At 39.6% G+C, this 16,725-nt stretch overlaps 2 protein-coding genes across 2 annotated transcripts in view; both read left to right on the top strand.

Moving 5' to 3' along the window:
* Positions 1–4,581, top strand: part of map1sa (microtubule-associated protein 1Sa) — a 34,788-nt gene extending 30,207 nt beyond the window's left edge. The window contains exons 6-7 of the mRNA XM_064331349.1: positions 41–264; positions 615–4,581. Coding sequence (XP_064187419.1) covers positions 41–264; positions 615–770 — 380 coding nt within the window. The 3' untranslated portion in view covers positions 771–4,581. The remainder of the gene's footprint in view (positions 1–40; positions 265–614) is intronic.
* A 4,354-nt stretch (positions 4,582–8,935) lies between these two features.
* On the top strand, positions 8,936–16,673 carry LOC135252814 (interferon-induced protein 44-like). The gene is made up of 8 exons (XM_064331350.1): positions 8,936–9,112; positions 9,615–9,758; positions 9,982–10,033; positions 10,149–10,344; positions 10,751–10,909; positions 11,363–11,534; positions 11,796–11,896; positions 12,305–16,673. Exons 1-8 carry the CDS (start codon positions 8,971–8,973, stop codon positions 12,482–12,484), a joined length of 1,146 nt encoding a protein of 381 aa, XP_064187420.1. The 5' UTR covers positions 8,936–8,970; the 3' UTR covers positions 12,485–16,673.
* Positions 16,674–16,725: the final 52 nt, after the last annotated feature.

Below are 16,725 nucleotides of genomic sequence, written 5' to 3'. Positions count from 1 at the left end.
AGTTCTTCTGTATTTCTTGTATCTCTTCTTGTATCACAAGGCTCTTTGGGTACTAAGGCGGGTGCAGCTGGTGGAGTACCAGTTTGTTTGGACCTGGCATACCTCCCCTCGAGCTGTGCAGCTGCCACTGTTGATGTGGAGTTCTTCCGTCGCTTACGCTCTTCCTGCTACATCGTCAGTGGAGATGAGCCTATGAAGGAGGCTGTCATGAGGCCCATTCTTGATGCTCTACTGGAGGGCAAGACGGCATGGCCTGGTGTTCAGGTGAGCTCACCTACTGTATTTACAGCATTGCTTTTTCAGCTCTTCACCAGAATATTCAACTGAAGATAAAAAATTAATGTCAATTAATGTCAAAATTTGCAGTTACATAGAGAAATATTTCAGATGCATATTTACCTAAATCTGAGGATAAAGCATGGCAAAATAAATACATATCCTTGATTAACTGTGCTGTATGCTACAATAACCCATAACAAAGCAAAAATAATTATTGAATTGGCAATTTAAGTAAATGATGCAATTCAGAAGTATTTTTGGTATAGTCGGAATTCTGTACTTTCAGGATTTGTGGCCATTTGTATGGCAATGTTCTGTCTTCTTTCCTTATCCAGGTGACCCTGATCCCTACATTTGACTCCCTTACGATGCACGAGTGGTACCAGGAGACCCATGAGAGGCAGAGGGAGCTGGGCATCACAGTGCTGGGGAGCAACAGCACTGTCGCCATGCAGGAGGAGACCTTCCCTGCCTGCAAGGTGGAGTTCTGAGAGAGTGGAGCAAAGAGGAGGTTGAAGAAACAAGAAAACCCGTCCTCTGTGGCCTGCAGAGAGACTCCCCCTCATGCACCATTCCCCTTCATACCACCAAGTTTTTTTGTGAAAGCAGTTCCATACCCCCTTATCTGTGCTTCTCTCCTCCCCTTATTTCCTGTCGAATGGTTCAGGAGGTGTGGCATACCACATGCCTGTTAGGTTGTGGGGTCTTCTGCATTGCCCCCTTCTGGAGAAGGGGAGCTAATTACAGTCCCCGAACAAATATTCCCTTATCTCGTTTTGCCATGGGGATATCTAATCAAATGGGGTGGAATCCGGTATGGTCCCACTTGTCATAATATTGAAAATTCTGGTTCCACTTATATTAATGGAAGCTGCTCGATTAAAATTAATGCTTGGGGGGGGGGGGGGGGGTGCACTGCATAATCAGTGCTGACGTATATTCCCTGAAATTCTGGGCATCAACTGAGGAGAGAGGCATCAACTGAGGAGAGAGAGCTGTCTGCGGAACATTCTGAGACCCCTGACCCTCAGCCCATAATGGACATGCCTTCAAAATTCAAGTGGAAGGGTTTTATTTTTCGTAAGTTTTTCCTTATACTGATTTGCACAGTTCATCCAAGGACAGAGGGAAAGTGAGGGGAGGGGAAGATACAGGAAGGCATGAAAGTCTTGCACTCCCATCAAGAAGGGTCTTCTAAAAAAAGTCACACCCTGAGGATTGTGCGTCACTACACCTTTAGCATTCCCTGCATGCTTTTGACAGGACTAATATTGGTAGGTCAGCAGCTCACCGTCTGGAGTAATTAACAGGAAAAAAATACTTGCGGATGGACAGGGTGAGTTACATAAAAGTAACTCCATCAGTAGACTGTACATGTAGGTATTGAGGGAATATTCATAACCTTTAAGGGTATGTAAGTTGAAAGCGTGTAATAAGAAGGTTTTGGAAGTCAACCATAGAATAATAAATGGTTACGGCAGAGAGGGAGTTAGAGGATGAAATTGGATTGTAACCCATTGCGAATGGGATTGTAACCCATTGCGACCCATGATCGGGTCGTGCTCTCAAAGAATGCAGTTAGCCACCTGGCTGTTGAACCAGCTTGGTTACAAAGTTGGAGAGAACCAATGATGGGCCTGTCTGAACAAATGATGTCTGACAAAAATAATTGGATGGATAATGTATGGAATCCTGGTGCAATGCACAGCAATGGACAATGCTGAAACCATGATCTCTCAAACTGAATACTCTTTCTTGTTTGTAATGGATCAGAATTCAATCATTGATTCACAGAGAACCTCGGTAGTACCCATTCCAAGCAGGCAGAACTGTTACGGCGGAGCTGCTGCTTACAGTAGGCCATCAGAAATGTGTATGTACAGTACTGACCACTGTGTGCATCACATCAACTTGTTTGTAGTGCTTGAAATGTTATGATATACATGTTGGAGTAAAAAAACGAAACGGTGAACTCATTGAACTGTAACAGGCTAAAAGTTTGAATTGAGATGTGTGCAATTGATTAATCAGGTGGCTTTGATGACTTTCCTCTGGACCACAGTTGCTTCAGTGCCTAAAAGTTAAATAATTTGCGCACACAACAAAGAAAAGAAAAGAAACATCCGCTGTAATATTTCTGTGTGTGTCATGTTTATAGCTGTAGGATGTAGAGGGGTTGTTCTCTGTGAATTGTACTGCGTTTAGCCTTTTATCACTGCGTACAGAATTGAGAATGCATGCCAAGGCCACCCAACCACCGCACCCAATTTGTCTGCCCCTTCGACTAACACGACTTGTCTGGAGATGTCTTGTGACCTCAAGCAAGTGAACTCAATCAGCTGTTGTCTTTTTTTTTCTCTCTCTCCCCAAAAAATTTTAGTTTTTTGTTTCGGGGGGAAAAAAAAAATTTGATTACATATCCGGAAAATGAACTGTTTTTAACAATGTCGGAAATGATTTGTTAATAGGCATGCTGAACTATATGAGCATGGGTATTCATTGATGTTTTTTGTTTTGTTTTGTTCTTAGTCATGCCTTATTTGAATGAATGAAACTATCTCTAGCGTTTTCTACAGCCGAAGTATCAGAATAGTCAGAGTATCAGATAGAAGCTTTATGTTAAAATGCTTAGAAAGACATGTTCTGTGGAATCTGCTAGAAATCCCTACAACTGGTAAAGCAGAGATATGTACGATTATTTTTGTTTTTTTTCTGTTTTTTTTATTTACAAGCACTCTCAAAATTGTATTGGTTAAAATTAGGTGGCTGATTTATTTATTTTGTTTCTAAGTTATTAGGTTTTTATTATTTTTGTTCTGTAATTTAAAATAACACTCATGTGTAGAGGTTATTAATGATGGTCATCTTGCTTAGCTCAAGGCTGTTCATGTCACCCTTTTCTACCCAGCAGGTTATGGCATGTTAATTTGAGAACTGTAGTAGTGCAAGACTGTAATCAACCAATATTCGTGCCTCTGGACAGATGGCTCTACCCACCATTTTTCAGAATGTGCTGCTTTTTTCTTTTTTTTTTTTTTTTTGAGACTTTCATCAGAGCTTTACTGTTGCATGAATGCAGCAGAGATTCACAACATTTGGGAAATGTGTAATTCGCCAAACAAACTTTAAATGTCTTTTTCCAGACATCCCACCCAATTTCTCACTCTTGCTAACATGTATTTGCATGGGTAAGCTTTACTTTGGTTTTGTACTAGTTGTGGCTTTTTGTGCATGTCCTGCCCCCTGTTGGCTGTACAGCATAACCTTGTAAACTCCCCATCTCTCATACCGAAGTCTCTGGATCTGAAAACCTGCAAATGTTTCCTTTTTTTTTTTTACATCTGAGAAGGACTTACTTTAACCTTGAATGTGCATTCTTTTAAAACAATTTTAATGTGAGCCTCTACAAAGCATAGATTCTTTATACATCATACTGTCCTGCTTAGATTGTCACTCCATTTAGCAGTCACTGTACACCTACCCCTGTTCTACCATGACAGGCATTGAAATAGTTAGGTGTGCACCTGTCAAAATTTCAACTCCGGGAGCGATGTGACCGAAATGTGTCCACCGAGCCATGTTTAATCGCGTTCTGTCATTCCGGAATGATCAATCACCTGAGCACTGAGTACAGTTTTACAAAACAGCCAATGTGAACACCTCTTGTGAGACCTTTATTCTGTCCCTCTGTGACGGGGTAATCCCCATCATCATCACTACCACAGGTTTTACACAACTTTTAACAAGTTCAATACTGTTTTTGAGTCCATTTGAATATTTCAGGATGTTACTCATTAGATGAATAAAAGTTAGTTTCCCCTAATGTTCTACTGGCCTCCCCAGCATGACTGCTGTGGTTTTTTGAAGTGCTGCTACAAGTGCAAGCAAGAAGTCCAGTGTGAAGGGGGGAGTGTTGTTGCTGTCGAGAGAAAGGACTGAGGACCGTATCTTTTTTTCTGGGTTTCACGCCAACTTCTACTCTTACTTGTTTAATTAGCCCAATCTTTATGTAATTGATATTTTAGTAAAAATTTCTTATAAAACATTCATGAATGACAGATGAAGACTGTTCCTGTATCCCAACATGAAACATATTGTTGTTGTCTAATCTATGATTAAACCAGCATAAATGTATTCAGCTAATTGGCTAATTTTGCCAGTGTAATTGGTGACGATGAAAACCTTCATGCACACCAGCCCTGCTATGAAGGCTTGATGGTAGATCATTCAGTATTGAAACACTAATTTTTTTGTTTGTTCGTTTTGTTTTTTCCTTTTCAATAAATATGCTTCTTTTATAAACGGATGTTGTAATTATTTATTACTATGTTTTGTCAGCTATTCATTTGCACTCTTACCCATACTCACTGGACAGCATTTTTAAAGCTTTGCTTTTATGAGTTTTGTCTGTGACTGAGAAGGAAATCATGGCTCTAACCCTTTTCTTGTATATAATCGCAATCCTCGAGCGAATGCTTCTGCTGTGGAATTATCCATCTACTGCACAGAGTTGTTATAAAAACAGCTGTTAACAGGCCTGAAAGCTTTATCAACTGCATATTTGGACAGAAATTTAGATTCAGACAAACTGATTCAGCATACACACCATTGATCTGTTGTGTACAGCAATTCAAAGAACTACTAGAACTTTAGTTCAGGACAGAAGCACAACAGTAATTTACACCTCATTGGATATGGCAGTGCTGAGGGTGAGAATGCAGGCAATGTAGACTACTTGCTGACCGAGAAAACAAAACTCTGCGTTGACTTCGGCCCCCTCTGTGTCCATAACAGCCGTGTAGCCTCGGTCCTGGGGCACCCTTGTACCTGTATATGATGGTTTTCTCTCCAACCACGAAGCAATCCCAGAAAGTTAACAAGCTGAATTAGGTACTTTTCATGTTTAGAGGGACTGTTTACCCTCTTAAACTACATTATCCCGGAAATAGCTTGTCTGCCATGAAGAATTAAATCCCCATGTTCACATCATGCTTATTGTGCTCTACTGCTAGCAATCACATAGAAGGGGTGTAACCTAACAAAAGAAAGATTGGGCTTAATCATTAGGTTGTTTTAAACACGTGTTTAATCATTTCCTTAAACGTATTAACACTGCAGGTTTTGGCTTGTGATCATGTTTTGAATTGCATCGTCTAGATGGTTCGTTTTGGTGAGCAGATGTCTTTACTCTCACTAATTGGAGCAGATTACCAGAGTGTAGCAGGAGGAGACCTTCCCTGCCTGCAAGGTGGAGTTCTGAGAGAGTGGAGCAAAAGAGGAGGTTGAAGAAACAAGAAAACCTGTCCTCTATGGCCTGCAGAGAGACTCCCCCTCATGCACCATTCCTCTTCATACCACAAGTTTTTTTGTGAAAGCAGTTCCATACCCCCTTCTCTGTACTTCTCTCCTCCCCTTATTTCCTGTCCCAGGGGTCAGGAAGTGTGACATACCATGTGCCTGTGAGGTTGTGGGGTCCTCTGTATCAGGAGAGGGGGAGCTAGATACAGACCACAAATAAATATTCTCTTACCCCTTTTTTCCAAGGGGGATGACTAATCAAATGGCATGAATTCTAGTCTGGTTCCACTGAAATATTGTCATAATCAATAAATTAAAAGGAATGATCAAAATATTCTCCAGATCAAAATATTCTCCAGTTTGACATGAGCAAGCAGTGTCCACAGTGTTGCGAGTTAAAACAGCTTACAAAACACAGTGTGCCATTTATAAAAGAAGCATATTTATTGAAAAGACAAAACAAACAAAACAAAATTCAGTGTTTCAATACTGCATGATTTACCACCAAACCCGTACAGCAAAAAATCTCTCCTTCCACCGTGGACGCCTGGCTTGAGCACATAACAGTGCTTAAAAGATCCAGCAGAGGGCAGTCACACTGGAGAGACCTTGAGCAACATAACCATTCATACATAATACCCTCGACAGTTAAATGTTATGTTAAATTATGGAACAAAAATAATACTGAAAACCTAAAAACTTAGGAACTAAATAAATAAATCAGCCACCAATTTTAACCAATGTTATTTTGAAGATGGATACAAATAAAAACAGAAAACAAACAAACAAATCTTTGTATAGGTCCCTGCTTTGCCACAGTTGTTGGTATTTCTAGCAGTCTCCACAGGACATGTCTTTCTAAGCAGCTTGGCATTTGGCTTCTATCTGATACTCTTTCCTGACACTTCAGCTGTAGAAAAGTTTTATTCATTTAAATGAAAAAGAAAAACATCAATTAATACCCATGCTTGTATAGTTCAGTGTGTGTATAAACTAATTATTTCTGGCTTGGTATAAACAGTATGGTTATGGGTGCCTTCTCTTTTTTTCCATGGAAAAAAGCTTCAACTTTTCTTTGTAGAGAAAGAAAAAAACAACAGTTGATCGACTTCACTTGCAGAAGGTCACAGGTCATCCTCATCGATGGTGTGTTGGTCAAAGGGGCAGACAAAGTGAGTGTGAGTGTGTTGGTCAGGTGGCCTTGGCATGCATTTTGAATGCATACCTTTTAAATTAATCTTTTATTTTACCAGGGACGTTACATCAAATCAATTAATAAGAATAATAATAATAAATTTTAAAAACACATCAAATACACACATTTGACGGCGAACAAGCCCTCTATATCCTACAGCAGTAAACATGACAGAAAATGTTACAGTTGATACATTATTAATTTTTTCATATTTCACGTAATTTTTTGTTCTGTGCATGCATAGACCTGACTAACATGGACAGGTCACCCAGCTGATTGTCCGGAAAAATTTGCGGAAAAAAAATATTTGTAGAAAGACAGGATGAGTTTTTTCCATTTTACAGAAAAATACCTCCATCAGTAGACAGTACTGGTGGGTATGAAAGTATTGAGGTGATAAGCATAGCATGTAATGTACATAAAGAAGGGTTTTGAAGACAGCCATAGAGTGATAGATGATCATGACAACGAATGTGAGGGTTAGCATACAAAAACATCAACCTGCAGTCTACAACAATCCCGGGAATAACAATCTCCTCACCGCAGAAGAGATGCACATAGGAGGTGTACAGGGTTCAGGGTGAGTAACACTGAATTCATTTGAAAACTCAGTCATTATGGTAGGCTATGTGGTTAATCACCTGAGATGGACTGAGGAACTGTCCTGGGTGTATTCCTGCCTCTCGCCCAATGCATGCTGGGATAGTTCCAGCACCACCCGCGACCCTGATCAGGATTAAGCAGGTATAGATAATGGATGGATGTGGTGTATGTCCATGAAGATAGGTTACCATACATTTTTTGCAAGTAAAAAAAAATACTCCCTCAGGACGTGAGCTGGGACAAACCATGAAAGAGCATTCTGTGGAACAGTCTGTGACACTTTTACCTACTGTTAAAGCTCAGTCAATGCAATGATTTATTCCATGGCTACTCTATGAAGAGAAAATATCAAGGTTCAGGTATAAAAAATTGTCTAGACAAATGCTACTCACGACAAAAAAATAGTTTTTTGTATAGCATATGGGTAAGGTTATGTTGAATTGCTGTTGTGTTTGGGAAAACTTGTGACAACTTTCAAACCTGAGGCTAACCCAGTTAAACTGCTGTATCAAAGCCCATGACCCTATTAATTGTGATATTCCAAGGGATGTGGAAATTTGTAACCTACCACAGTTGGTACAATTAGCTGATACACTATGTTAGTTTCCAGTTGGAAATATACATGATGCTAATTTCCAGTTATAGCATTATTAAAATCAGTTTTGTGTACATTCCATGAGATGAAGCAAAGATAGCAAACCACTGTTGGTTGTTCTTTAAGACATCGTGGGATTAGGGGTCCAGGGGTAGGTGCCAGGTGAGTGTTGTATATTGTCTAATTAGAGCCAATGACCAGAGTATAATTTAATGTATTAGAGTCCATTCCTGGGATTATCTAAGAAATGTAAGTAATCGCCAGCTCATTAACCTAACTAAACCATGTTAATATAAAAAGTAAAAGAGATCCCAAAATTTGATAGAGCACAACTTGTCATATATATTTTTGGGACTAATGAGAGACTATCTTAATTTAGCTTTATGAGAACATCATCTTTTTGAAATCTTCGTCTTCTAATAAGCATACTGGTCACGCTGTATGGTTTTTTCAACGCGCATTAATATTTACATATTTATTAGAGTCTATCTGTCAAAACAAGCGGTTCTTGGACATATCTGAGTCTTCATGATAATCCGTAAATCAGAATTTCCTGAGTCTGCACAAAACATTACGCGTGAATGTATTTGCTGTCGTAATATTACTGTCACGTGTGGGAATATCGTGTCAGCGATAGGTCTGTTCTCCTCTGGTTCTATGATTAGAGGTCGAGCAGGATTTGTAGTTCAGTTTCGTTTCTCACAGCGCGTTTCTCTCAGTACTCAGTTCCCATCAGCGCGTACATTGTGTAAGTACAGTACTGCGTTTTTGTGATTTATTGTACGATGGCAAGAGACGTTTTTTACTCTAGGTCTACAACTTCAACTTAAATTTCTTTTAATTAAGCATACTTGCTGAAATATGTGTTGCTGTCCCTTGTAGATAAGTTTGTCCTAAGATATATTCGTTCAGTATTATCGACATAATGTAATTATATTGTAATGTAATTGTAATTGTAACCACAGGGTGGTTGGAAAAATGTTGGAAAGTTATATTTGGAATGGCAGAATTAACAGATGTGGCTATGAAAAATAAGAGCTTCAAAAATACGTTTGCTGATTACGTAGTCCCATCAACGCCGCCAAGAATGGAAGAGCAAGTCCTCCCTGTCACCGAAGAAGCCACAGATGAGGTGAAAAAGGGTGAGCCTACTGGTTATATATTCAAGCTTGATTGAGTGTCTCTTTTATTTGATGAGTTTTGTTGCGGATATAAATTTTTGTAAAAAATATGTCTTTTATGCTGATCAAGTGTGCACTATCAAAGCCACATGCCTTGATGTTGAAGTTGTGAGTAAGCCTAGTTCCTGTTCTATTTATTTATTTAGTGTTAGTGTTAACTATTTTCTGACCTGCTTAGCCAGGTTTTTATGGAAGAATATTGCAGGCATATTTCAAATTAAAATGTAATATGTGAAATTATAATGTAATGCTATATTTGAATTTCCTCTTACAATGAATTTAAATTTCTTAATCAAAGACAATGCTATGTTATAAAGGAGGCAAAATTTAAGTGGGTATTCAAAGTTAAAAAGGGAAATGGTGCCCCTGTCTTTGCCATTAAATATAATCACTACTACACTAAAAAAAGGTGGCCAATTGCTAAATGCATTCTTCTGATGTTAATGCAGTACTATTTTCACAGGCTTTTACCTGCCAGTCTTCACAAGCCAGCATTTATGCGCCAAGCCAAAAAAAGGAAAGAGTATCTTCAAAAAATCAACAATACCATCACCAGAGGAACCAGTCCTCAGTGTCAGCAAAGGAAAAACGGATGAGAAATATAAGGGTGAGCCTACTGTTTATATATTCAGGCTTGAATGTATTATGTGACAGTCTTGATTATGCGTTTGCATTTTTCATTTAATACATCTTCTCTATTGAATCCACAATCCTATGTCTTTTGTTTCTGATAGATCAAGTGTGAACTGTTGAAGGCGCATGTCTTTATGTTGAGAATAGTTGCCATTTTTTGTTTGTTTTGTTTGTGTCATGAGCCGTGTTTCTTACAGTTGAGTGGGGATTGTTGGAGTCTCCATGGAGGGAGGTGGACTTTTCAGTGGAGTGAGTACACTTTCCAATTACCCTCATTCCAGCTAGTGTGATCCTACTAAGCAAGTTTTAAATTAATGTGGCCCTGAAATCTTAGATGTTTACAAAATGACGCTGTGTTCCCTAGCAACAGGGAGGCCCTGGTTGATTATGTCACCTCCTACAAGCCCAGCTGTGATTCTGTATCTGAGGCCCGGGTTCTGCTGCTAGGCCCGGTTGGGGCGGGAAAGTCCAGCTTCATCAGCTCTGTTCATTCTGTCTTCACTGGGAGGGTCACCAACTGGGCCATGGTTGGAACTTCTTCCACAAGCTTAACGCAAAAGGTAGAGCAGCAGAACAATGCAAGACATGTGAGTGAGTGAACTTAGTAATAGGCACTGATTCTGAAGTACGTGTTTGTTATCCTGCAATTTGCAGTAATGCTACATTTCCAATGTAACCAATAGATACCATTTGTACAAATATTTTTTCTTGTTGATGCCATCAACCCAGGCAGAAGTCAGTTTATCAACTGCTTGATGGAAGCTCCTTTGACATTTTCATTTTCCACATTCACATTCAGCAGTTAGTGAAACAATGGGAAACATACCAGGTATCGGAAAGAAACACAATAATGATGGTGCTTTTTCCTAAAATACGAATCTCTGTCTCTCTCCAACTTCTAGCCGTAAGTCTCTATTTTCCCCTCCCTTCATTCAACCCTCTCTCTCTCCTTTTCTCTCTGCCCAGTTCCAATCCTTTCCTATTCGGAGACGTGGAGAGAGTGGTGATCAGCCAACTGCCTTAGTTCTGTGTGACGCCATGGGTCTGGGAACGGGAGACATGACTGGCCTGACCCTCCATGATGTTCTGGCTGTAATCAAGGGCCACGCACCTGAGGGACACAAGGTACTCTGAAGTGAGGGGAAACCTGTGTGGGAATCCTCTGGCAAAACAATGGAATATATTTATATTTAATTTAACCTTTATTTAGCCAGCAAGTCCCACTGAGATACATACATTTTCTAAATTCACAGAACATTGTACAATAAGAAGCATTGATTCCATATAATAAGAGAAAAGAATATCTACAGCTGAACCAAATGTTGTTCTGAACATTTTTCCAGGCCCAAGGCCCTAACTCAGTTCTTGCTCTTGGAAACTGGCATGTACCTCCATGGCTGTCAATCAGAGTAATGAGAGGACAGTAAGCAGAGACAATGCTGAACCAGACAGGAGAGAAGATAACTTTAACAGTCAGTGGGAAGTGGAATTGTGTCCCTTCACACGGTGTTGCTTCTTTTGGCTGTTCACCACCAGCATACAGGCTGTGAAATTGTGTCTACTCTTTTTCTGTGATAGTTCAGCCCTGATCAGGCTTTGAGGGAAGAGACAGTGGGCTATGTGAAGAAGCCATCTGCCAGAGAGAAGATGCACTGTGTGGCCTTTGTGGTAGATGCCACAAAAATCGACTCCTATGGCAAAGGCATGGGCTTCACCTTCCAGCAGCTCAAACAACATATCAGTGACCTGGGTAAGCCTGAGAATTAGAACTAGTCAGGGACAAGGCCAAGAACTTGAGAAACACCGTGAACCCAAATGGCCTCTTCGGTTGACCATGTGTATGAGACCCTAGAGTGCTTTACACAGGGGTTATGTCACATCAGGAATACTGTGTATTAATGTTATGTGGGGACAAATGCAAGATAGATTGCAGGTGAAAGGCTGGGGGAAGACTGAGATTAAGAACAAAATATGCACACAAATGGACTCAGAATATCTGCCCTTTGTCCAGGTGTGCACCAGGTTGCATTGCTGACGCATGTGGACCAAATCTGCCCAGAAACAGCTCGTGACATCACCAAGGTGTACAGAAGCCGGCTAGTGCAGCACGCGGTAATAAACTTTATTTTGTTTCTCTCTTCTACACACTATAGTCTTACACCCATTAAGTAGCTTATGATCAGTCAGTATATTGTCCATTTGCATTTCCCTTATGGAAATGTAATAAACTAATACATTTGAAATATATAGACTTTTTGAAAGGTATTCATTTCCTAGCAATGTACTTTTTAAAAAGATATTGTGATATCGTGAAGTGGAAATAATTAGTATTTCCTATATATTTTCCCATGTATTGCAAAGGTCTGCAATATCATGACAATACATTTTATTTCAATATTTCAGCATTTTTCATTTTTGTATAGAACACTAGTTGCTAATGGTGATATTTGTAAGTATACCAGAGTATATGGGGCTGATGTGCTGCAGTCATACTCAGCTCTTGGCACTGTGTCTCTTCAGATGGAAAAGGCTGCGGCTCTGCTGGGCATGTCCATGTCCTACATCGTCCCAGTGAAGAACTACTCCTGTGAGCTGGCTGTGGATGAGCACACAAACACCCTGCTGCTCTGTGCAGTCCAGCACATTCTGCAGTATGTGGAGCTGTACTTCCAGGACCTTACAGAGCCCAGAGTTGTCTGACACACCTTTGCATTGAATTCTCAGATGCCTTATGTAGAATAGAATTTTTGTTGTTGTTGTTGTTTTAAATTTATGAAATATAAAACATTGAGTTTTATATTCCTCTACAGCATGTGCAGGAATCTGTGCACAGCGATATGTGTGTGTGTGTGTGTGTGTGTGTGTGTGTGTAATGAGTGTTGTGAAAAAGTATTTGTGCCCTTCCTGATTTCTTCTGTTATTACATATTTGTCACACTGAATTGTTTCAGATCTTTGGTCAAAATGTAATATTAGACAAAGGGAACCTAAGTGAACTTGCCAGACACTCTGGGGATCCATCACATTGGTCAGCATTTAGACAACAACTTAGAAATAAATGCACATCATCTGTGAGAAATGCCAAATCTAATTATTATTTAGACTTAATTACTAGCTCCTATTCAAACCCAAAATTTTGGAAAGCAGTAAACTCAAACAAAACCACTAATTCCCTATCTACACATATTAAATGTGGTGACTGTTTGATTTCTGAACAGAAAAAGGTTTGCATAGCTTTCAATAACCACTTTTCTGGTGCTGGGCATTTATTTGAAAAGGAATACACAGGGCCCCGTCTTATGAATAATGATTGTGTATGCACCATGAACCACATTTCTCAGTTTACCTTTCAGCCCTTCTATCCTAGTGATGCATTTGAAACATTGCAAGCTATTGATACCAGGAGTTCAACTGGAGAGGATAATTTGGGTCTTTTCTTCCAAGACAGAGCAATTAACGCATATATTTAATCTTTCTATCTCAACAGGCATATTTCCTAGGGTTTGGAAATCGGCCCATGTAATTCCATTACATAAAGGAGGCGATAGAAATTATTTAAATAATTACCATCCAATCTCCAAATTACCCTGCTTAGCAAAAATCCTGGAATTTTTGGTAAATAACCAACTAAAGGCTCTGTATTAAGTCCGCACCAATCTGCATTTAGAGCACTATTTCAGCTATTACTTTAGTTACAAATAATTTAGTATCCGCTTTAGACAATAAGAAACACTGTGCTGCCTTTTTTGTGGATCTGTCAAAAGCATTTGACACAGTTGATCATCCTTTGGTCTTACAAAGGTTATGTAATATTGGTTTTGATGGAAAGGCTTGTGATTAGTTTCAGAATTATTTGTTTGAGAGACTTCAGTGTGTGCAATCAGGGAGTGCTCAGTCCGAGTCCTTGCCGGTAACGAAGGGTGTTCCGCAAGGATCAATTATGGGTCCTGCCCTCTTCACCGTTTATATTAGTGACATGGTCTCTTCATTGAGTGGTTGTCAAGTTCATCTTTATGCTGATGACACTATTGTGTATTGCGTTGCTGATTCTGTACAACTAGCCATTGAGAACCTGCAACTTTCCTTTAATGCTCTACAGGATGCTCTTATTAATCGTAAACTGGTACTTAATGCAAATAAAACAAAATTCATGCTGTTTACTAGAGCCAAAAATATTGATTATAATAGTTTGCATATATCCACTGCAAATGGATCTAATATTGAGAGAGTCACTGAATATAAATATCTTGGCATCTGGTTTGATGAGAAACTTACATTTAAATATCATATAGACAATCTTGTCAGCAAACTATGGCAAAAACTTGGCTTCTTTTACAGAAACAGAACCAGCTTCCCTATGATTAGTAGAAAAAGGATTGTTGAAGCTGTTTTCCTATCAGTGTTGGATTATGGGGATGTACTTTATAGAATTGCTGCTTCTTCCACTCTTAAACCTCTAGACTCGGTCTATCATTCTGCCTCAGATTTATTACTGGTGTTAGCTATGGTACTCACCATTGTATCCTGTATGATAAGGTGGGTTGGTCCTCTCTGGCAGAGAGGCGTAATAAACATAAACATCTAACATTCTCAAATGACTGCCTTATGCTCAAGGTCCCCGGGCATAGTCTGGATTTGGAAAGTCAACTTTTTATCTTAGTGCCCCAACTTCTTGGAATGATCTTCAACACATGCTAAAAATCAATTCTCTATTAACCTATGGACAATTTAAAACCATGATCACAAACCTCCCTGCTCATATATGTAACTGTTTTAACTGATTTTTTATTTGTGTTTTCTTTGTATTTTATTGTTTTTATTGTGTTTTATTGCTGCATAATGTAATCTCGGCATCATCAAAAATGAAGGCCCACCCTCAATGTATCCCCAGGAATTAAATAAAGGTTGAATGAATGAAATGAATGAATGAACATAAAACACATTTTTTAATAATTCCAATTATTTAATGAAAAAAGTTATCAAAAACCCATGTCCCCCATGTGAAAACGTAATTAACTGAAACTTAGTTGCACCTGGTTCAGTAGCAATACAGTAACTGCAAGCAAATGTATCCTATAATTTTATATCAGTCTTGCACATCACTGTGGAGGAATTTTAGCCCACTTTTCTTTGCAGAACTTTTTTAATTCAGACAAATTGGTAGGTTTTGTGCATGACTTGCTCATTTCAGATCCTGGCACTGCACCTCTATTGGGTTCAAGTCAGGACTTTGACTACTTAGCGGGACTTAGCGGTTAGTGCTCTTACTGGATCATCATTGGTAGTGCTGCGTTAAGCTGAACTGGTCATGGTCTGGTGATGACTGTCTCAAGCCTGCCCTCATGGCTGCGTTGGCCCCTGCCTCTGTCTCCCTTAGCTATGCTGCCGTAGCCTTATTCTGCCAGGGGTTTCCTTATCGCAAGCAGGCACCTCTGTCTCATCTGCTCTGCTTGCTAATCTACTATTTGAACCTCCTAACAATGTTTTTTTTTTCCGTCTTCCTCGGCTCTGGGCACCTGTCCGGACTTCTAGCCCAAGTTTGCTGAGCACCCCCCTGGCCCGGAGCTCCAGCCCTAGACCAGCTAGACCAGCTGGGCACCCCCGCCTCCTACTACTGTTGATTCAGCTGTAGCACCAAGCCTGTCCCCCTGTCTGACCCTGCCACCCATTGGTGTTCCTGCCCATCTCTCTATGTGACCGGAGTCACCTTTGCTTAGACTTAATTAATACTGGATTGGCTGTTTATGTATTATAATTTAATCTGTTTTTATGTAAGCCATTTCCTAACAAACCGGTGCCTGCCTGCGGCAGATGGGTTCCCCCTCTGAGTCCGGTTCTGCCCAAGGTTTCTTCCTGTTATCAGTCAGGGAGTTTTTCCTTGCCACTGTTGCCCTAGGCTTACTCTTTGGGGGCCGGTTCTCTGTAAAGCTGCTTTGTGACAAAGCTCCTTTGTTAAAAGCATTATACAAATAAAAATTGATTGATTGATTGATTGTACACCGCTCCAAAACTTTCACTTAGTTTCTTTTCAGCCTTTCAAATATGTTCTTGCTTCTGTGTTTTGGATCGTTGTTTTGCTGCGTGACCCAGTTATGCTTCAGTTTCAGCTTACGAACAGATGACTGGACATTCTTATTAAGAGCTTTCTGTTACAGAGCAGAGCATCCCCGCACCATCACACTACCACCACCATGTTTTACTGTTGGTATGACATTCTTACTGTGAAATGCTGTATCTGCTTTATGCCAGACATAATGCACTTTTGACTCATCTGTCTATTGAACATTATCCCAAAATATTTCAGGATCATCTAAGTGCTTTTTTGGCAAATGTGAGATGAGCACGTATGTTTCTCATGGTTAGCAGTGGTTTCTGCCTTGCTTCTCTCCCATGAATCCCTATTTTGCCCTGTCTATTTCTTATTGTGTAATGAAAACTGACCCTAACTGAGGCTAGAGAGGCCTGCATTTCTTTGAACGTTCTACTTGGATCATTTGTGACTTCCAGAAAGAGGTGTCCCTGCGGCTTTGGAAAACTTTTGGCAATCAATCAAGGCTGGTTGTGTTCACTCAGCTGAATCTAATTATTAATTTAATTTGGTTAATTGGGTGATTGAGCAACTAAGGGACAATTAATTTGAATCAAATAATTTTTTTAATGTTTTTGGGTTTCCTCAGTTTCCCTTTGTCTAATATTGCATTTTGTATGAGGATCGGAAATCATACTGTGAGACAAATATGCAATAATATAGGAAATCAGGAAGGGGGCAAATACTTTTTTATGCCACTGTGTATGTGTGTGTGTGTGTGTGTGTATACACAGAAAAGTTGCATACTCTTTGTAACTGGTGCCATTACATATTGTCTGGAAAAATAAACATTTAATTGAAACTTTTTGTGTCTCAAATCATAGAAAACAAGATTGAGAATTAAATCAATTTGG

This window comes from Anguilla rostrata, chromosome 4 (assembly GCF_018555375.3).
Source record: "Anguilla rostrata isolate EN2019 chromosome 4, ASM1855537v3, whole genome shotgun sequence".
In the NCBI taxonomy this organism is placed as follows: domain Eukaryota; kingdom Metazoa; phylum Chordata; class Actinopteri; order Anguilliformes; family Anguillidae; genus Anguilla; species Anguilla rostrata.
The sequence above is the reverse complement of the archived record's forward strand: the minus strand, read 5'-3'. Positions and strand labels throughout refer to the sequence as shown.

Bases quoted from the DNA above. Each gene is read 5' to 3' on its own strand.
- LOC135252814 (XM_064331350.1), top strand. From the start codon at position 8,971: ATGGCAGAATTAACAGATGTGGCTATGAAAAATAAGAGCTTCAAAAAT. The intron at 10,910-11,362 runs GTACTCTGAAGT...TTTCTGTGATAG, and splicing joins ACGCACCTGAGGGACACAAG to TTCAGCCCTGATCAGGCTTT. The intron at 11,897-12,304 runs GTAATAAACTTT...GTGTCTCTTCAG, and splicing joins GCCGGCTAGTGCAGCACGCG to ATGGAAAAGGCTGCGGCTCT.